At 37.9% G+C, this 22450-nt stretch overlaps 1 protein-coding gene across 3 annotated transcripts in view; it reads right to left on the reverse strand.

Moving 5' to 3' along the window:
• GALNT1 (polypeptide N-acetylgalactosaminyltransferase 1) overlaps positions 1-22450 on the reverse strand; it is an 87083-nt gene that overhangs the window by 16143 nt on the left and 48490 nt on the right. For all 3 annotated transcript variants that reach the window (XM_059466445.1, XM_059466432.1, XM_059466439.1), the window contains 3 exons: positions 21548-21722; positions 8109-8275; positions 1099-1306 (listed from right to left, as the gene is read on the reverse strand). In XM_059466445.1, coding sequence (XP_059322428.1) covers positions 1099-1306; positions 8109-8275; positions 21548-21722 — 550 coding nt within the window. The remainder of the gene's footprint in view (positions 1-1098; positions 1307-8108; positions 8276-21547; positions 21723-22450) is intronic.

Consider the following 22450-nt stretch of genomic DNA (forward strand, 5'->3'; position numbering starts at 1 on the left):
TAACTCTGGGTATTTTTATACATCCTCAGGACTAAGAGATTACAGTAATTGTTAACAATGTACAACTACTGCATCACAGTTGACAGAAAGTGGCCTCGTTGTCCACTGTTCTGACATTATTAACACACATATTCAGAAACCAATTCTAATCATCCTAAAGACACTTAAGTAACCATGCTCAAAGCACGCTTCTTCTCATGGGAAGCTCTGTAAAAAGATTCAGAGGCAGCTTGCAACTCAATTCAAAGGACTTAAGTTGAGATATTTACACAAATTGTAACAATGTATGTATTGTAGTCTCACAAGCCTGATTAATGATAACAAAGTTTACTTTGTCTTTGAACAGTGCTGAACAAAGATTCTTCGCTATTTGTAGCTCACTCATCATGTAATGCTACATTTTGTAGCATCAAATTTTAAGCTGATTTTTATCTATAAAAATAAAAACCTAGGGATCTTTAGCACCATGTTGTATTCTATTTAATATGTAGACTAACAGCCTAGTGCACAACTACAGCTACTGTTCAGAGGTAGGGATATTTTATAAAGCAGACAATTCTCTCACCTTCATCCCCAATACAATTTCCATTGTGTATATAAGTGCAGATGAGCATGATTCCAGTAATTATTCTAACTTCAGAATATACATCCCAGAAGACCAAGAGACAGCCCAGATTCCCCCAATCAAAACCATTATGTAATAAAGAAATCACAACGAGAGCCTGAAAACAGTTCTTGTTCACAATGTTGGTGCTACACAAAATCAGGGCTTGATTCCTTTCTCAAGAATATCTACTCAAATTCATGAAGGAATAGGCCAAGCTGCAGAATGAACACCTCAATTTCCCCCAGTTCCTCAATTTCATTCATTGCTCCTGCTATTTAACACATTATTCCATGCACCCCAATATAGACTTCGCTTGAAACAGAGTTTTACTTTTAAAAAAGTTTAACTGAATTAGCCTTTTATCCTTATACCAATGACAATTTATTCAGCTCTTCAGAAAGTAGATATTTGCTTGTAGGCTATTTTGTAATACTTGGAAAATTTCTTAATAAGTGAAAAAACTGAAGATGGGTGAATAGATGGATAATTACCTGTCAGCTTTGATCCTTGCCAGCAGAGGTTCAAGCCAGCCTACTGTACATTCACAATGAGCATCTAGGAAGGTGATGACCTGGCCTTTAGAAGCAGCAGCCCCCTTTAATCTTGCTCTGATCAATCCAGAACGCTGTTCCATTCGAATCACATGAACAGGTACTTTTAATTTTTTCACATAACTCTCCAGTGGTCTTTTCAAGAAGTCTGTAAAGAATGATCAAAACTGTTAGTTATGTAGTTCAGCTTTTTTTTTTTTAATGGAGAGACTTGAATCAAGATACATTTCCCCTGTTCTTGTCTATCCTTTTTCTACTTTCTCAGATAGTTTCCTCTACACTTCACAATACTCCTTTTTACATCTTCCAAGTGTTTCACTTGATAGCACAGAAAGTTCTTCCTCCTCTTTATTTCTTCATTATGGAAAACCCAAAAAGGAAGAGAGGGTTAGACACTTAGACAAAACTAAGATGGAATTCACAAGTATTTACAGCAGAGAAGATGTGACGCTTATTTTCAAAAACATGCATAAGTGCTCTTGGACTTCTCTACCAAGGAAATACAGAAATGTTTTGACCAGCTGAATGTAATGAATTGCCTCTGACAGTAATGCAACTTACAGATAATTTCTTTGTGAGAAGTTTAAAACACAATCAAACATATTTCAATTGTGCTTTCTCTAGGGTTTTATGGTTAATATTTTTTATATTAGATTATCACCGTAACAGCTAAAAAAAAAAAAGATAATAAGCTATACATAAATGAGAATCTGTAACACCAACAAATCTCAAAGTAGCACAAATTATGAAGAACAGCAGTCAGTTACCATACACCCCAAGAGTCAAAATTACTTGCACTGCAAAGAGCTATTGGGTTGTGATGATTGATGCCAAAGAAAGAACAAAGAAGTAAGGGAGAACACAATGGACGGTCACAGAAACAGACTTCTGCAATAACTTACAGTTTCAAAATGTGTAAAAAAGGCAAAATAGCCTTACTGCTCAGCTATGGAATATTAGATTGTACACTCAAAGCACATAGGAGTAGAAAGTTGTACCACAACAGTGCATGGCCTGTATCAGGATTTCAGTACCTCATACAAAAATAAGTGTGACATTGGAGGGGTGGGGGGGAAGCTCAGCATGAACTCTTAGTGACACTATTGTAAACCTCAAGAAGGAGGGTTGACTTAAAGGTGATTACCAATCCTTACCACTTCTCCAGATGAATGAGTTCTAATTGCCTTCTCGCGTTTTTCTGTGCATTGTTGGACTGCCACTAAAACCCACAGAAATAAGTTCTGATGTGTCTTGAAAGCTAAACTGTGCTAAAAGTACATAAGAGTTTGATAAATCTAAATATTTGTCTCCAGAAAAACTCAAAGCATCTTAATTCTTATTTTGCATATGAGAAGAGACTCAAATTATTACATGTTTCTTAGTACCAACCAAGTGTACACGTCAGAACATTTTGCAAGGCTTTTGGGGTGGAGCACAAAGATCATAACTGAGTCTGTAGCAAATAGAGCCTCATCTCTTTACAGTGTAGCTTTCCAAAGCCACTATTTTAAAAGAACTATTATCAGGGCTATGTTTATAGCTTTAATGTACACATGATGTACATAGAGAGTGTGTGCAGCATTTCTCTCTATGCTCATGAGCAAGTTACACAAATCAATATGTTTCTCTGCACATCTCAGGTGTAATACCGATAAGCTTTCAAAGTAGTTCCATCCACTTTAAACTTAGAATGAATTACTATGGCCTGTGACATTGGTTCTTGAATGTAGCTACATTAACAGAATGGTAAAATTCTGGCAGAGGGAAGAGAGAAAGATTGCAATAATACAACTGCAGCCAGTCAAGAACTTGCATAAAACACAAACTTACATACAGAAAGTCATGCTCAATGTATTGCATTTGAAAATCTTGAGTCCTACCTACATTTTATCAGTAAAGTATTTAAAATGTCAATTTATCGAATACTTTTAATTTCTTTTTGACTGTGAAAGAATCAGAGATGTGTGCAGTGTTTTCACTACAGAGGGAAAAAGGTTAAGAACAGTCTTTCTCTCATGTTTAACCATGCCCATAAGAACATTCTTATGAACTACCACCTGGTTCAAAACTGCAGAAGGGACTATTCCCAGAAACAAAACATTGTGACAGACCTCCAGTAACTTTGTCCTTAAAATATCACTAGAGCTCCAGCAAAATATGCAGAAAAGATAAGGCTTGATCTCTCATCCCTATAAAAGCATAGTAAATAATTCAGGCATCCAGATTTCTGAAGTTCCTCTGCTACCAGCAGTTAGGGTAAAATGTTCAAATCTAAGCAGCTATTTTCCCTCCAGGACACTCTAAGAGCAATACACATCCCTTACAAATTGCTGCCTTTGTTTAGGTAGCAGGAAACTAGCTTTTTTGATTAGTCATGCATCCAGAAACTAGTAATAGTTTTTTTAAGGAAGACTTGATTTTTTCCCTTAGAGAAAAAAAAACCCAAATATTTGCATAATCTTTTAATGAATGTAATACACTTTGACCTACAAGAAACATCAGGATAGAGCCATGAAGATGACTTTTTATTCAAATCTATTGAGGATACTAAATTCTACATTGAACACTGAGATGAGAAGTTTCATGCATTACAGAGTCAGCTGCTTATAAACGACCCAGGATTAGAGCTAATTTTTTAGCATTGCTTCATATACTTCACAACAGAGTGAGGTTCGATAATATTTTAAAAAAACCCAAACATCTCCACAATACTTCTAATTTGGAACATTAAGAATTCATGTAGTTTCACAGGTATAACTATAACTCTTTGTGGTGGATATTCTTTTCAAGCCTTTTCTCTGTCAAAAGGGTGCATAGTTTCACCTAGGACTGAGAACCTTCTGTGGAAGTAACAGAACAAAGGAAGACAAAAGAGCAAATATATTCAGTTCAAGTCAACTAAGTGCATTAGTTGAAAAATACCTTGCCAATTCTATTACCAAGTCACACTGATATGAATATAAATGAAAAATTATATTTCAACCCCTTTTTTATTATTAAACTACACTAAACCACAGGTTTATCATTTTTATAAGCATGCAAACATGTTTTCTTAAGAAGTACAAATATTTTTGCAAGCATTGGTGGCAGGACTTAGTTGCAGTCACTTAGCTTTGACCTGCATCTCTGTAGCTAAGTTCTGTGGATGTGGTCTCTCCTGATGCCACACTTGGCTACTGGGTGCTGATCTAGTCAGAGGTACCAGCTAATTGTGATTTCTCCTGTTAACTGTGTCAGACTAGTTACCAAAGATCAATACTTCAAAATTAAAGTTGCAATTGTGATAAGTAACTAGAGAACAATTTTACAGATACATCTTGTTTCTCCAATGCTTTTCTTTTGGGTGTAAATAAATGCATGCTATTATGCAAATTCATTCTTCTAAGAGCATGACACTAGCAGGTACAAAGTGTGCTTCAGGCAGACTGAATGCTTACTTTATTCCAATTAAAATGACTCTGATGTTAGAATTCAATATACAATACTCAGGCTGAACATTGTATTTTTCTGGAAAAGTATGCTGGTTTAATTGAACACAAACAGAATGCTTAAGTAGCAAACACAAACCCTTCACATCTTCAGGCATCGTACCCTTCTGTTTTGTTTAATGTAAAAGCATGCTTGATGGAACCATAACAAGCTCTTGGAAAACAGAACAAAAATAACCCCTCTCAGTAATTGTTGAAAATAACAACAAATAGAAGATGCCTAAGTGATCTGAAATGAAGATCACAGGCTTCAAAAAGAAATGCTGGAACAGGTTCAGTAACAGCACCAAAGGAAGTATGAAATGCTCTATCTTTCAGCCTGGAATTCAGTTAATATGTTTTTACTACCAAACCCAGAAAGAGAAAATTTATCTAGAGAAAACCACATGCTTTTTTAAGTGGACTAAAATCCTGTGATTCATAGTGAGGACATCTTCTTTCTTATTGCTTATTGCTCATTGAAATAGATTTTTTTCTAAAACAGAAACTGAAGAGGCAAAATATAAGTAATATGATGTCTACATATTCTAATATTAGCTTGCTCTTTATTTCTAGGTCATACTGAAAGCTGACCTGTCACAACTAATAATTAGCACTGATTTGAATTAGTGCTAAGAATTGTTTTGATAAATAAAATATAGAATTTTTTACATGAAGGTTTTTAACAACAAATCAAGAAGTATAATTACAAATTACCCACAAGTGCAAAAAGCAAAAATTTGATGTTGTGCCTTTGAAAAGGCAAAATTTGATCATGCCTCTCATTTAATCTGGAACACGTTTCTGTGGCACTTTGCATAGGCATTTCTCCTCTGCTGCCAGAATGTAATTGTATTTAATGCTTCTGTTCTTTCTTCCAAATTGCACTGGAATTAGCTGAAGCACTTGGAGTTGGGTAAAAAAGGAAAAGCAAGTGAGGGTGCCCAAGAGAGGAAAGGAGCAGAGACAAGTGCAAACACAACCCCAGTGTGTGTGCTGTGCTTCCCCAGGAAAGCAGAGCGGTGGGAGCTCAGCGGCTGATGGGATCTGTCCATGCTCCACGGGCAGCTGTGCCCCACACCGACCCAGCCAACCAGCCAGGCATCAGGCACACACACAGAACCTGGAGGGGCAGCTCAGTGCGTTTGTTACTGTCTAAGTGGCAGAGCAAACATCCCTTTCTAATGCTCTTCAGATACAAAAGCTCCCCTTAACCACGGTAAGTACCCTAAAACCTTCCCTTACACTGTGACCTGTGTATCATGGGGCTACCTGGGGCAAATCCAGCTCCTCTCTTCATATGCACAGATCTTGGGCAGATCTTGTCACCTGGACAACAGTCAGACATCTTGCTCTGAAGCTGGAATTACCATAGGCAGCAAAACATCAATTTTGCATCGCTAGAATGAGAAGCAACAGGCTGAGATGTCAGCATGCTGTAAAACCCTTCTATGTCTTACACACGGGAATTCCTTCTGCCTACAACTGGTGACTGTCAAGACTTTTTCTCTAGTGGCCTACTACATTGGTTCCAGTAGAAAACGTTAAAAATAGAAATAGAATGAAAAAAGGGTGGATCAATATAAAAATACAGACAGGTTTTATTTAGTAAACCTGTACCACACTCTCAACTCCATTTGCCAACACAAGGAAAAAAAGTACTTCATAACCCATACCATCAAGAAATATTAAGAACAAGCCAAATATCAAGTATTAACCAAAATTAAATGTAAAGTATTATATAGAATATTATTTTAATTTCTAATACATTGCAATTAAAATACTATGAAAATTAAAATCTAAATAATATTATTATATTTTACCAAAAAATCAGCTTCAGGTTTTGTGTATTACACATGGCAAGAGTCATTCTGTAGCATGGAGTTTTCATTTGGAGCACTATTTATTAAGAAATGGAACCTCCTGCAGCACAGAAACTGAATTTTAACTTCCCATGAATGGAATAATCAAAATTGATCCCTCTGAACACCGAGCCTACGGTGGCAGTGACAGTAAATTTAAATGTGTGCAACAAACAGAGCTGCCTTTGCTATTATTCACCAGGTGATTCAACTATTAAATACCCTCAAGCTGTATGAATGTGATCAAATTCTAAATGCAAAACACAAAAACTGCAGCAAAACACAAAGTCCATGCTGCCAACAGAAAAGCAAGCAGACAGATGAAGTTACACCAGCTTTCAGCGTAGAATGATCCATCTGTATTTCAAAATGGGCATTGCTCCCTCTGCCTTCCCCTGCCCCAGGTGCTGTGTTTTGCTAAGGAGAGCTAAGCTCACATCAAGGACATTCATCATGTCAGAACACAGGAAATTTCTCTGACTGCCCTGGAGGACTCGAGACCCTGACAGGGGGCTTGGAGACCTTGACACAGAGCCCAAGATCCCTCTGCCTTTGATCTTGACCATGGAAAAAAATTACCACCCTTATATGAGGAATTACGAGCCATGAAAGTTAAAGCAGAATGATAGCGAATTTATCACAGGGTGAGAATGTAGAATTTTGGGGTTTTTAGAATGAGGGTTCAGTAGGCAAGATGGAGGAAGCTGGGTGTGTCCAGTCTTTCTCCTTCTTCTTCTTGGCCTCCATCTTCTGCTGTGATGGTGGCACTTTTGGATTGGTTAAGAGTGGAAACACATGGTCTAACATAGGTGATAGGTATTGGGAAGTTATGGTAAATAATATACACATAGTTATTAGTATAAAAAGATAACACTGCCCCAAGGGCAGCCAGTGTGCCTCAACCCGACCTGCCAGACAGACCTGCGGCGGGTCAGAGACAGAAATAGATAAGAAAGAATAAACTGTAGCAAGCACAGACCCTGCAAGGGGCAAACAGAGGCCTAAAGATAGGAAATGTCAAGCCATGGTGAATAGCTAGAAGCCCCTCTCTTCCACCTTCAGACCCCTGTTTACCTCTCTGTAACCCTATAGGTTACTCTCCTTTAAGCCCTGCTATTGGACAATTTCTAATCCCCCTGTATCCTATATAATGGGCTGGTTTAGCCTCTTCTGGTTGGAAGAGCTGTCACTGGAACCTTCACAGACCACCCAACAAAGACATCGCTGTGGAACATCAGAACTGCCTTCTCCTCTCTCCCCTGCGTCTGCCTGCCTGGGCACCCAGCAAGCTAAGAGCTGAAATCACAATGAGCTGATCATCACTAAAGAGCTGATATCACTGAAGCATGCTAGGTTGCCAGAGGCTGAGAACTGCTTGAGTATTCGAGCAGTCTGTCCTGTAGGAGGACTAAGCTATCCTGGGCAGCCTGCTCGGGATCAAACTTGAACCCAGCAGGAGGCTGCATAAATAAACAACCTTGAGAATGAGAACAAAAGAATCCTGACTCCTTCTTCGACTGCCAGGCTGGGAAAAGAGACTTGTAGCAGAGATTCTGAGAGAAGCCAGCTTCAGCGCTGGAAGCACAAGGAGCAGCAGGTTGGGCGCGGGCGCCGTCCTTACCTCTCTCGCTGGCGTCGTCGACGAGCACGATCTCCTCGAGCATGTGCCGCGGGGAGCGGTTGATGACGCTGTGCACTGTGCGCAGCAGCGTGCTCCACGCCTCGTTGTGGAACACGATCACCACGCTCGTCGTGGGAAGGTTGTCTGCGTACACCTTCGTCTTACACCTGCAAACCAAGGTAAAGCAGGTATTTGTAAAGGTCAAGGCTCCAGTTAGAGCTGCAAGTCTGAGGTTCCTCTCTTGAGGATCCCTACTAACATCACAGATATATCAGTTTTATGCAGAGTGTGACAAAGGAGCACACAGTGCACGTTTTATACATGCTCAAAGTGCTATAAAGTTCACCAAATAAAAAGAGAATTATATTCACTTTCCAAATTAGCATGGAAAATCATAGGTTTACCTCTCCTAACAGCATATATAGGGCATTTATGTAAACTATAACATACACTTCAAGTGATCCCACATGGCCACCCCACACCCCAAATTTTTACATTCTGCAATGTGATTTTGAAACAAATTATGTTTTCATTATCTTCTAGAAAAATCAATACACTGTACATAAAGTACTGATCACAATTTCGAAAAAAATCCAATTCTGCTCTAAAAAACAACCACACAACTACAAGTGTTCTCTGAACAGATCTGCTCCTCCTGTACATTTAAAAATTACAGTTACTTATGTAAGCTTTGGTGTTATTAATTCTTTAAGAATCCAAATTAAAGGGATATATGCAGATCTCAAACGACAGGAAAACACCGAGGTGGAAAAAGAAATATATTCAACAGAGCTCCATTCCAACAAAAAAGCTTTTATTAGATCCCAAATTGTTGAGTCAGTTCACTCTAATGTAACCTGATCTAAATGCTACAATACATTAACACGTATTCATAAATATCACCCTAACAGCAGCACTGTCCAAGGGCTTGAGAAGCACAGAGTGCATATCCTCTACCCTAAATATCCAAAAGCAGAGCTTAAGGAGCAGCCTGCCAACACAACAGATCACAGTGTCAACATCCAGTACCATGCCAAACAGTGACACGAGGAATGTCAGCCAGAACTAGGCTCCCAATTTCAATATTTTATTAGCTGGATAACTCATTTAGCCAGAGCTCTTCTCAGAGCAGCTCTCACAGCAAACCAGCATTTCAGCTCTGAGGTGGTGACAAAAGCACAGCATGCACAGACATCTCAGAAAGGATCAGTAAGTCCAGGTGCAAATGAAGAAATACCTGGAACGGCTTCTGTGAAACCATTTCTGACAATTGAAGCAGTCAGATCAGGCACTATCTGCCTTCAATATTATGCCTACTTATTATACAACTATGCCAAATTTAATTATTCATCACACTGAACTGAACATTATAAAATCTTTATGGAAAGCTCCAATATATCCCTACGTTATCCTGATTTATTTCACATGTTAAAAAAAAAAACTTGCAAAGCATGCCAACTGAAAAAGCTACTTCTTTGGTATACCTTGAAAAATAAAACAGCTTTTCGCAAAAACACTACGAATTTCAGATGAAAAATTCAATCATAAGCCAAATAATTTTATCACCATGTTTGCCATTTGTTCAGTCTACTTTGCTACTTTAAATCCAAAATGTTTTATTCCTTCTGCTGCACTACTCCCTAGACCAGAAAATAAGTTTCTGATTGTAGACCTTCAGCTACAATAGTAATACAAATCTACCAATTGCTCCTCTTCTTTTTTGGAAGAATATTTGTAAAAAAGTTGAGAGAAACCTGTTAGCAGTTCTCTATGAAAAACAGTAACAATGTGTCATTCTCCAGGAATATCATGCTGGGATAGCCACAGGATCTACTATTGTAGTATGAAATCTCTCATCTTCAGCCTTACTTTTTATCTTGGTTTTACAGAAGATTTTATTTTACTGAGCTCAAATCAATGAGCTGGTATAAACATCAGCCAACTGATCAGGGCCTACAATGTTTATACAGCATTGCACTGTCTGAAGCACAAATAAATCAAAACATTTGAAATCTGTCATTGAGGGGAAGCTTTTTAGCACTAACAGGAAGGCTTACAGGAGTTTTTTGGGGACCCTCCTCCCCAACTGCAAGGCATTCCTCCTGCTCTGTCCTGCAGAAGGTGAATCTCCACCTTGCCAAAATGGAGTGCGTCTATTCTCACCCTCCAGAGAATAGAATTTTTGCTCCATTTTGCTCAGCCCTTCCTGGGGTAAGAGTCTGGAAGTGACCCTGCACTGGCACGTGGCTGCTGGCTGGGTTTAACTGATGGCATGTGTTTACCAAAGTGTAAAAGGCAGCCAGGACTAACACAGGGGTGGTTTCCAACCAAAACTGGCTGGGCATTTTTAAATGTTATTCTCAACAAAGTGTTTGGTATGAAATGATTCTGGATTCATTGATGCAGGCAAGACAAATGAAAGGGTTGAAATATAAAACCTTGTTTTTAATATTCCTTTTACCTGCCCTTCTATATATACCTTTTAGCTATATCTGTACAAATTGCTATGAATACATACAAATAAAGCCTCCTGTTTTGAATTTGGAAAACACTGGTAACTCCTTCCTCCCCAGGAATATATTGCTGCAGAACATAAGACAAATAAAATAGAACACTTGATGCCCATGATTAGACATTAGCCTTCTAAGGAAACCTCATGTTTTATTCTATTAACAAACATTTAAATTAAGAATTCTTTTGTCTTTCATTTGAAAACAAATTACCCCAGAAAGGAGTACTATAGAATTTAAAATTAAGCATTAGCTTCAACCAAGTTATGCAACATTAGAAGCAGAATAAAACCATGAGGGGTATGACACACAGGCTATGAATTAAGGACAATTTGAATTCTAATGAGCTACTAATACATTATGTTCCTTTTGTTGGATCATGCCTCAAACTGTTTTAAAATTGAGTGCATAACATCAGGAAGGCATACCATCCCCAGTAATTTAATGAAGACTCCAAACAGCAGCTGAGAATGTCTACTCCTCATGGAATGCATCATCCTTCCTTTAATCTACAGCATTCACTGTAGATTATGCAAACTCTCAACTAATGTGACTCCATATATTATTTATACTGTGGAAACTCCCCACAAACATCATATATTTTAAATACAGACACAGAAAAAAAAATTAGCTCAGATTGTTAAAATACAGAGTAATGGCATTTGTCTTCCCAAGTCACTGTTACAGGTGATGGAGCCCTGCTTCCCTGCAGATGGGTGAACACCTGCCTGCCCATGGGCAGTGGTGCATGAATTCCTTGTACCACTTTCCTTTCCATACATGTGACTTTTGCTTTCCTGATTAAACTGAATATCTCAACCCATGAGTTTTTTCACTTCTACTCTTCTGATTCTCTCTGTCAGCACACTGTGGGGGCAGTGAGCAAGTGGCTGCATGGGGCTCAGTTGCCAGTCCGTGTCAAACCACAACAGAAATAAAGGAGAAAATTACATAAGAAATAGAATTTAAATTATCAAAGATTTTTAATGCCCCATCAAAATCAGATGTGAGAAAAACCATTAAGTTTAGTACCAGGCTTTTTAAAGCTGTTTTACAAAAACACCACTATAAAGACATGACTCTGCATCTGCAGACCTTTTTAAGGTGCTCACAGAATTTTATCTTTTTGCAATCTTGCATCACACATTCAGAATATTGAGTACTGCATTGTGGTCTGGGGTCCTCAACATAAGAAGGACATGCACTTGTTGAAGCAAGTCCAGAGGAAATCCACAAAGATGTCTGAGGGCACCTCTCCTATGCAGACAGGCAGAGAGAGCTGGGGTTGTTCAGCCTGGAGAAGAGAAGGTTCTGGAGAGACCTTATGGCACCTTCCAGAACCTAGAACAGGTATAAATGAACTGGTGAGGGACTTCTTACAAGAGTCTGTAATGACATGACAAGGGAGAATGGCTTTAAACTGAAATAGGTTTAGATTAGATCTTAGGAATAAATCCTTTACTGTGAGGGTGATGAGACACTGGAACAAGTTGCCCACGTTGTGGATGACCCTGGGAAGTGTTCACAGCCAGGCTGGATGGGACTTTCAGCAATCCAGTCTAGGAGAAAGTGTCCACAGCAGAGGGGCTGCAACTAGGCAATCTTTAAGGTTCCTTTCAACCCAAACCATACTGTTCCATGATTCCATGAGAATAGATTGGCCCAGTTCATTACAACTACATACTTAGTCCACATCTCCCCAAGAACACAGGGCAGTGTTAGAAGCCAGAATACTTTATAACTTGAAATCAAATTTAATTGACTAAAAGCAAAGAAAGGTGGACAGATCCTAGCATTTATCTGTAACACTGCTAAAGAAGACCAATGACAATAAAATAAACACATGTTGTCCCTGACCACCTGTACTCAGAATCCAAAGTTTTAAGTCCATTACAAAAGCTTTTTAAATGAAAGGCTAAAAGCTACTATGAATTTTGTTTGCCTTGTTCATTATTGTGACTCTTTGTGAAGGTAATTTGAATCTTTCATAGAGAAGCTTTGCAGGTTTTACATGGGAAAATGTTCAGACAAAAAACCGGAGAGTATTTTATTCAGTGGACTAAGTATAACCACTTGAAAACTACCTGATGCTACTTCAAATGCATCTGAAGAGCCTCTGAATAAACTGCTTTCCTACATTCTTTTTCAACCCAGAGTACAAATAGTCCACAGGAGACATTACAAAAATAACCAGAAGAGACAACAAGTACGGCAATTATGTCCAAATAAAATTAAGCCATTAAATCTCAGAGTTTAATTGTTGCTTCAGCACAAACTTGCAGGCAAAGAAGACAAGTTTGCATTTTGCACTTTCTACAACATCACAACCATACATACTCAATCCTTCTCCACATCTGGCAGAACTGGAAGCTTCTCTTCTCTCATACAGTGAGGGAATAAGGGAACAAATGTACTTCACTACTGCAAGGGCAGAAGAAATCTATGAGATGATCCTACAAGATGCTCCAATTGAATTCATTAGAAGGTGATATTCTTCTGATCCCTGTCTGATATCCTCAGTGTCCAGTCAGAGATAAAAACACTACTCACTCTGTCCACACCCAGGCATGCAGAGACTCCAGAAACTTGGGACAACACCTGTGCTGTCCTCATGCTGTCTCTCTCATTTTACTGTTGGGTCTTTGACAAGTATTCCAAATATGACATTAGAAAAACTCTGCAACTGTGCAGCCATCTTATTACAGAATAGCACTTGACATTTTATCAATATTTTAAAATTGCATTCATGGATCAATTTACTTAGAAATTATTCCTGAAACCCAAGATTGAGTGCTACGTGTCTAATGTTAGCAAGTCTTGAAAGACAGATATTTACAATGCTAGCAGTGATCTCTGCACACCCTTCAAAGACATACTAAATCATTTCTGAAAGAGAAAAATAAGGATTTACTATTTGGATAGTTCTTAAATACCTTTTCATAGACTGAAAAAAAAAAATCACATCCTAAACAAAGCTACAAGCAGGGAAGAGATCTTATAGGAAATCAGTTACACACTACCATAATGCTTATGCAGCAAGACATAATGAGGAAAACCTCATTCACTGAGGCAAAATATGAAATAAATTTCAGATAATTTTATAGGAAGATGAGGCCATAATTATAGTCTGCATTAGAAATAAATGCTAAATTTCTAAAGTACAACAAGGCAGATTTCTACCCCTTCTGATGCTGCCAACATGTTATTCTCCACAGAGGAGAAATAAGAGAACAAGATACACATTGGAACGTTTTATTAATATGGATTCTTCAAAACAATAATCATGAAAATTAACAGTCAGACACTACCTGAGCTATGACCTGCTCTACTTCTTTCCAGTTTTATTCCCTGTTCCACCAGCCTTTCAAAGGAACAAGCCATGAGCAATAATTTACAATGGCTCAAAAACATTAACAGCAGTAAAACATGTATGCAATCCTTGTTTTCTAGCCCAGTGCACAGAGCCCAAAGCACTCTGATAAAGGACAGAGATGGAACACAAGTAGAAGTGTCTCCTGTGCACTGAGCAGCTCAGCTGGGAAATCCCAGTGGAGCTCAGATTGGTGCTTGTACGTGCAGCACGATAACACAGTGCCAATGCATTTCTGAAAGCTGAACCAGCAACAGACTGGGGCAGGAAGGGAAGCATGTTTAGTCATCTTACAAATTTAATACAATCTTTCATCTCGGATACTACAAACAACAGTTATAAATAAAAACTGCAGTTATAAATAAACTGCATCTCAGGACTTAAATTTGACAATGACACATAGGAATAATCCAAGTCTTGCTGAAAATCAGGTTAGAGCTGAAGTACTGAGGAAATACTACACAGCACAGCCTCTGTAATAAATTTGTTTAATATTACCGATGCAGTACAAACAACTCACATTTCAGTATTAAAATACATTGAGAGTCTCTGGAAAGTAAGCATCAGTATCCTTTGACTTGAAACCACACATTTATTTTACTTTGAGGTTACAAAAGTTAATTCCAGATCGATAGAAAACAAAATCAGAAAATCTGAACTCCCCTCATGAAACTTCAGGTTTAATTACTGATATCTGATGAATATCACTGCAGAGCTATAAAATGTCAGTATTCCATTGCTTACCTGTTCATATGCTTTAAGTTATAGCCTGCAATAAAGTTAATGTTACAGAGCTGAGGCACAGCTATGCCCAACAAGAAACCTCCTCTCTACTTAAATCCAGGTGAAAACAAGTTTTGAAATTAGACTCTGAGAGTCACCCTGAAGCTGCTGAGACTGACCTATATTTCCATCAAGAGAGAACGCCCTGTAGCAGGGTGTCAGAGAAAATGTAAAAACAACACATCAAGAACCACCAGGACTCAAGTCATGTGGTGTTTTTTCTGGTAAACACTGACTTAGTCTTTCCTGGATCACAGAATCACAGAATGTGCTGAGTTGGAAGGGACCCACAAAGATCATTGAGTATAAGCAGCAGCCTCATAATATCATTTAAGAGGGGGTGCTAATAAATCTGCTTTTCCATAAATTTTAAGAACACTCCAAGCTCCTGAATTGAAGACAATCAAGCTGAATAAAGATCTGATTTTCATATAGAAGCAATACAGCTAAGAGGACTAAAAGCAATTCTTTGGAGACATATGGGATCACTAGCTTTTGCAACATGCCAAACCATATTTCACTACTCAGATTTTGCATACCACCACACCTTTAACTTGCAACTGAACAAAGAGAAAGCGCTGCAGATAAGGTTGCAACAAAACTTCACACTACCCTGAATCTGGTTCTTCCAATCAAATCAGAACAATTCCTTTTAGGAAGAGAACTCTTTTCTGTAGTTCAGAATTCTTTTCTGTAATTCATATCACAACTTCAATTATTCTTTCTGAACAGGTGCCCTGGATGCAGGCAAATCCCTTATCCTTATTTAAACATTTTAAAACAGCCTGCTTAATATCTGCCTTCAATAGTATTACATAATTTACCTGACATCAAGAGTATGAAATTTTCCTTTCTTCTGATCTCAAAGATTTGGATATAAGAAAGGTCGCATTATCTCATGAGTCAAGTAGAAATCTTCTTAAACCCTGAAAACAAAATCCAAAATGGTTCTTAAAACCATTGTGGTTACAGAATTCAAGCAGAACTTCACAAAAATAATACTATTTTCCTTATCCTGAAAGCGATCACAGAAAAGCATCTCTTGACAGAAGCAAAACCAATTCTGTCCTCAGAGACTGAAATTGCACCTAGATTTCTAGACCAATTATTTTCCATACGTGACCTAACAATCTGAATAAATTTCAGGATACGGTAGCTCATCCAAAACGGATGAGCATGAATAAGAAGATTGCAATTAAGAATGAGACTGAGAGACTGCCAAGTGTTTGTGCACATATACATCTGGGTATATATATATATATATATATATATCTGTGTGTGTATAGTGTAACCCCCTCCCACCACCAAAATAAAACCAAAACGGTTTACAGGAAGTAAGCTGATTTTTAATGCTATTTTTTCCCCTCTAAGCTTTCTCTAGGGAAAAGGTTTATATGGAATTCTTTCAGCTAACTCACTAAATCAATGTGAGCAAGAACAATTCCAAACATTGATTCTGCAAGGGGCCAGTAGCAAGCTATAGGCACCATAAAAGCTTGATGAAAAAACATTCCTGCTTGAAAGAATGGTAAAGTCTTTAATACCTCACGTGCTTTCAGACTTCCATGACATTGCTGAAAGTTACACTGCTGGTGATGAGGTCAGCAGATTTCTTTACAGATGCCAGGTTAATTAACAGCCTGGATTTCTAGCTTAAGTCAAAAGCTCCTGAGTCTTCCACCACTTACGTTGACAATTTTACTCTTTTTTTATTGTCTTTACATTACTATGACCTGAGCTAAATGATTACCCAAAGTTCACAAAGTATATCACAATTTATGGAGCTTAAATCCCCATGGCCTTATGGGGATTTTAATGCTCAGGTTCTATAAGAAAGCTTTTCTTCCCACCACATTCCACATAATCCAGTGCAACTGTGGGCTGCTGCCAAAAGCAATAAACCTACCTTTTGCCATTACAGTTTTGTCCCATCCCCTTCTTTCCACCAGATCTGGTAAGCCACATGGCTGCTGTGTATGGATTCAGTTTGCTGAATCAACAAAGTATACTTTTTTTCCACTTTTTGGTGTCCATCCAGTCAGTGAACACCCAGGCCACACAATCATCAGATTAGTATCAACAGAAGTGATGAGAAAACATCTTTCATCTGCAGTCCACATTTATACCAAATTATATGTAGTATAAAACTACCCCTTAGCTATTCTCCTAAATTAAATAACTAAGTAGAAAGCACACTTACACAAGCCTCATATAGAAGCAAATACCTTGAGTGCTGTCTTTTAAAAAACCCTGAAATACCACACTTGAGTCCCAAGACTACGCTCTTGCACGTGTGCCTTCATTTGTTTTACTATGAATACTTCTACTCAAGCTATTTTCCTCACATTGAGATTGTGTTAATTTTATGAATGTGTTATATTTTGATTCAACTATAGTAACCTAAAGTATAGAGCAAATAAATTTGCTTTGAGAAGCTACAATTCTGAATTCCAGTATATTCTCACATGCATATGTCATACTTAAAATTAACATTACATTTTTAAAGCACAGATATGAAATCCACATTGTGGTAACTGAAAAAAATTATATTGTATCATCTAATTCACAGTGCTGAAATCTAAATTCTGTTCTTTCCAACCAAAGATATGACAGAATCAGTCAGAATTACTATTTTACTAGATTTACTCGAGAGGACCAGCATAATTGTCATGAACTCCACAACCTACATGTAACAGAGAAGAATGGCTTTTAACTTGGAAAATTGTCTACTTCCTTCCAGTTGTGGAAGCAAGCTTGCCAGCAGGAACTGAGAAGGGTAGTTTGATCCAGAAAAAAACCCTTCAATAATAACAATCTGACAACATTAATGTACCAGTAAAACATGAAGGTCTCAGAGATATGCACCTTTCTTTTTTCCATGAAGCGGCTGAAGTTGTAATTTGTATGGATTTAAACACAGTTGACACAAAGTATGTAGGGTCATCTAGCTAAAAACTCTGATTACACCTTAACATGATTTATAGCACTCAAAATACCAGTACACCTACCTTCCTAAGTACAGACAGTTTGAGAAAATGATAGTTAAAAGATCCAAGACACTCTGCAGAACTAAATGAGGTATAATAAGATGCCTGATACCCTTAATTCTGGCAAAATTATACCAATTGGAAAAAAGGAAAAGGAAAATCTTTTATGATAAATTGTATAGATCACGTAGCCTTGGAAAAAGGATTGCTGAGGGATCAGCAAGGAGCATGGATATTCCTGCTTGCTGCAGGTCTGCTTGGGGAAGCCATCACCAATCCAAGAAATATCAACCTGCAAATATGACACCCTGCTAGCACTGCATCACAAGCTCCAGGGGGGACCAGAGCTCACATGAACACAAAATCATTCTGCTGCAGCTATGCCTTCATTGTTTGAAGACTTGATTGCTTGTGCCTAGAAAAAAAGTGTTTGAAGCAGCTCTTTCCAAGAGAAAAAAATCTCAGAATTTGGTTTAAACTCTCACAACAGGGAACAAATGTCTACTTAAAAGTTTTATATATTCCACAAATTGCTAACTAATGAGTTCAGGCTGGAAAGCTCAGCCTTAGAACACAATACTCATTCTTCATTTTGCAAAGCAGTTTCTGAAGTCACCTCCAACAGCACTGAGAGCCAAACCAAGTCATACAACATGTGCAAATTTCATACTTTCAACCTCCCCACTTTCCTGCCTGAACATCAATCTAAGGCACACAGCCACAGCTGAACATGTACTTTACTCACTGGCACCTATTTTATTCATTGCCTCCCTCATCTTCAGCAAAATCAAGGCAAGACACCAGTGTTCCTGATCATCCATCTTTTACTCTCTGCTGTCATGTCAAACCCACAGCTGCATATTTTCCTGGCAACTGTGAATCAACTCCCACTTTGATGATTGATTCACAGGCTAGAAATAAGACATGCTTGCAAGAATAATTCTATTAACAACTTCAAACCAATCTGGTATGTACAGCTGCTTCTTCCCCTGCAACAGCTTTCCTCCAGAGGTTGTAGCCTAGTCCATCATATTAGTTTGTTATACTAACGTGTCCCAGTCCAGATTCAGGGAAGTATCCAGGCTAAAAAAAATTGTTCTGGTTTAGCTTTTTCTGTTGAGCAAATCACACTCAGCTGGGATAAAGAGAAGTAGAGCAGTGCTTCTGGTTACAGACACAAAGTGACCAGCAATTCAGGCACACATCAATGATTTTATAGGTGTCTGTGTGCATCAGTAATTTTGTGCCAAATAATAAAAATAGATATAAACCTGTAAATACAGCTGGGGCACACTTGGCAGAGCAGAGATGCCAACTTCTGTAGACGTCTTGTACTGAGGAGTTCCCTTAGCTGGAGAAGTGCCTAGGAGTTATTAAAGAAGCTCACATTTTTGTTCTTCTAGTAAGGGAACGAAATTTCTTGGCCAAAACAGAAACAGGGTGCCCAGAGTGCATCAACTGCGGAGATTATCCTATGAGCACTCCAGGACCAACACACTTGTTTTTGCACAGGTCACAGGGGTTTGCCAGAACTAGAAACTAATTGAAGGATGAAGCACTCTACTTCAAAAACTGCTCTCAAGCTGACATGTCATGCCATTCCCATTAAATACATGCGGCAAATTGGTCCTGGCACTCTTAATTCCACCAGCTTTCCAATGATTAACCGCTAGGCAAAACCTCTGCAGGCTTCTGTACTTCAGAAAAACTGACATGCTGGAGAATTAGAGGACTTGAAATAATCACTTCTTCCCGCCACACCACATTAAAGGAAGCAACCCACAAAACTTGTGAAGAAAATAATTACATGCTTGAACAGCTAAGCGTGCCTTTGAACATATCCTGCTTTTTCAAAACCTTGATTGAAAGTGCTACTGGCAGCTGTGCTGTAGGCACATAAATGTGGTAAGGAATGATTAAAAATTATCCATTCTCCTTCTCCACAAACTATTTCCATATTACCAGGGACATAGATAGAACAAATTATAACAGAAGTAATTCCACTAATGCAGCACAGAGTGTTTCCGACTTTGGAGTATTTTGACTAATCAGATAAATAGTTTCATCAGACATACACACAACACCAGAGTGTATTTATAGTGTTCACAATTCTGAAAAAGGCTACAGCGTTCTCAAAGAGTAATACTGAGCCACACATACAGATTAAGACACCCTTGCATTGTAAATACAGTATTGTTCTCAAATTTGACAGAGAAAGGTTAACGTTCTCCATGACTTCTTAATTACCATGACCTTATAAAGTACACGTTGAAAAGATGACAAATGGAAGAGATTTTTGGAAGGCATTTTTCTCTCAAAAATACTAAAAATGCACACACACATAAATGTTAAAATTTTGGCAGGAACTTAAAAGAACAGAAAAACCAACTCTGTCCTGAGGCTATACCTAAAATTTTATACTAAGATTCCACTTTCACACACTGAGTATAGTGAGAGTATTGTACACAGAAAAAAAATGGAAAAGAGAAGCAAATGCAACACTACAAAACTTATAGCACATGTCTCACTGTGAAACACAATAACTGCAGAGCATAGCCAAATGTGAAAGACAAAAATTTCTATTTCGCTAAACTGGATTTTGAAATAGCAATTTCAATTGCCCGCAAACTTGAGTTACGCCTAGGTAATAATTTTTTAATAGTTTATAACAATTTCTTTTTCCATTTTTGTCTAATTCAAAGTCTAGACCTCACAAAGGTTACAATTAAGTCAACTTTTTAGAGCCACAAAAGTATGTTTTCATATTTGAAAATCTATTAAAAATTAAAATACATTATTTCAATCTTGTGAAATCATATTTTGAAAAATATGCCTTCATTATTAGGAACACCAGCAATGCATCAAGAACACCAGCCCTACCAGGAACTCACAGAATCACTTTCATCACAACAGATGAAGGCACCTACAAACCAGTTCTTTATCACTCATTAAAAATGAAAAGCAGCAAGAGCTTCATCTCATTCTGCTAATATTATCTTCTGACAGAAGAGATGAAAACAATTCATCCAGGAGCTAGGCCTTGTATATACAGCAGCAAAGCAGAGTTTCTAAAGAAATTGTTCTTGCAAGAAGATAATGTAGATAATTAGGAAAATTTTGTTTCATAAGTTTTATTCAACCCGAATGTCCCTTTCATAAAGAAGAGGGGCTGAGGTGGGGGGAGTCATCATCTATCCTGTCATAGTCCCAGGAGAGTAAAGCAATCTTATTTTTTGTTAAAACAAGGCTACAATTTTCTTTTTAATTACTTATGACTCAAATAGCTCTGAAAGGATCAATATTCTAGAGGCAAGATCAAAACCAAACCAGATGGATATTAGAAAACATTATAATGCAATCCAAATGAGCCTTTGAACATTTCATTAGGTAAGAAAATTTTTGAAGTATTTCTCTCATCACCCAATCTCTTTTATTTTATATAATGTAGGATTTTAGTCTGCCTTATTACAAGCAATGCACGAATTTTTCAAACAAGTGATTTTCTCCTGAAATGCCGATGCTTAAGTTAACTTTCCTTCAGCCAAATTAATTTCCATTCCCTGAATAGGCTTCATACTTGTAATCCGATTCAAAGTTAAATAACACTGAAGAAAACTGGTTCCTGTTGGTCCACCTTATTTTACTAATAAGTATCTTATAAACAGGAAATCCTCCAACTGTTTCCTCGAACGGTAATATCTTAGAGACCTGTACTGTTTTTTTGGCTTCGTCTTCACACATTCTTCATTTAAAGAGAGTACATTTTTAAATACAAGAGAAAGTACTTACCCTTCTAACCTGACATCAGGTAAAGATCTGTTGAGTGCAATCATTTCACTTGCCATTAAATTAAATTGATTTATTTTAAACATTTCTTTCATTTTCTCTTGCTCCTCTTTTGGAATGACCACAGGCTTCCCCATCTCTCCAGGTCCTTCATGAGGTTTTTGCATGGGTTCTGGAACTTTGAAAAAATAAAATATTACTAACTCCTTTTAAGCTTGTTTTTGTTTGTTTATAAATTAATTTACACTGTAGGAGTGCAATCATTTAGAACAGTCCTAAACCCACCAGGTTTTGAAAGTGAAAACAAATCTTCATATTTGGGAGTTTAACAGAAATAGTTAAGTGCTTCTCTTACACACCAGAATTCATGTAAAAAACCAATAAGGATTTATTTCTATCCACCATTACATCATAATTGACTTTATAAAGTTCCTGTAAAGGAAAATTCAACTTTTCCAGGAAAGCCTGCATGTGCAAAAAAATCTGGGATATAAATGAGGGGAGACCTCAGTGCAGTCTGCAACTTCTTCACGAGGGGAAGAGGAGGGGCAGGCACTGATCTCTTCTCTGTGGTGACAGTGACAGGGCCCAAGGGAATGGCCTGAAGCTGTGTCTGGGGAGGTTTAGGTTTGATATTAGAAAAGGTTTTCCATCCAGAGGGTGTTGGGGCACTGGAACAGGCTCCCCAGGGAAATGGTCACAGCAGCAGCCTGACAGAGTTCAAGAAGTCTTTGAACAAGAGTGCCAAGCACACGGTGAGACTCTTAGGGTGTCCTATGCAGGGCCAGAGGTGGGCTCAATTACCCTGATGGGACCCTTCCAACTCAGCTTATTCTGTGACTCTGTAATAAATAATGTCCCAGAACAGTAAAGGTTCAATTAAAGTAAAAGTGGAGCTTTACATCT

This window comes from Ammospiza nelsoni, chromosome 1 (genome assembly GCF_027579445.1).
Source record: "Ammospiza nelsoni isolate bAmmNel1 chromosome 1, bAmmNel1.pri, whole genome shotgun sequence".
Classification (NCBI taxonomy): Eukaryota; Metazoa; Chordata; class Aves; order Passeriformes; family Passerellidae; genus Ammospiza; species Ammospiza nelsoni.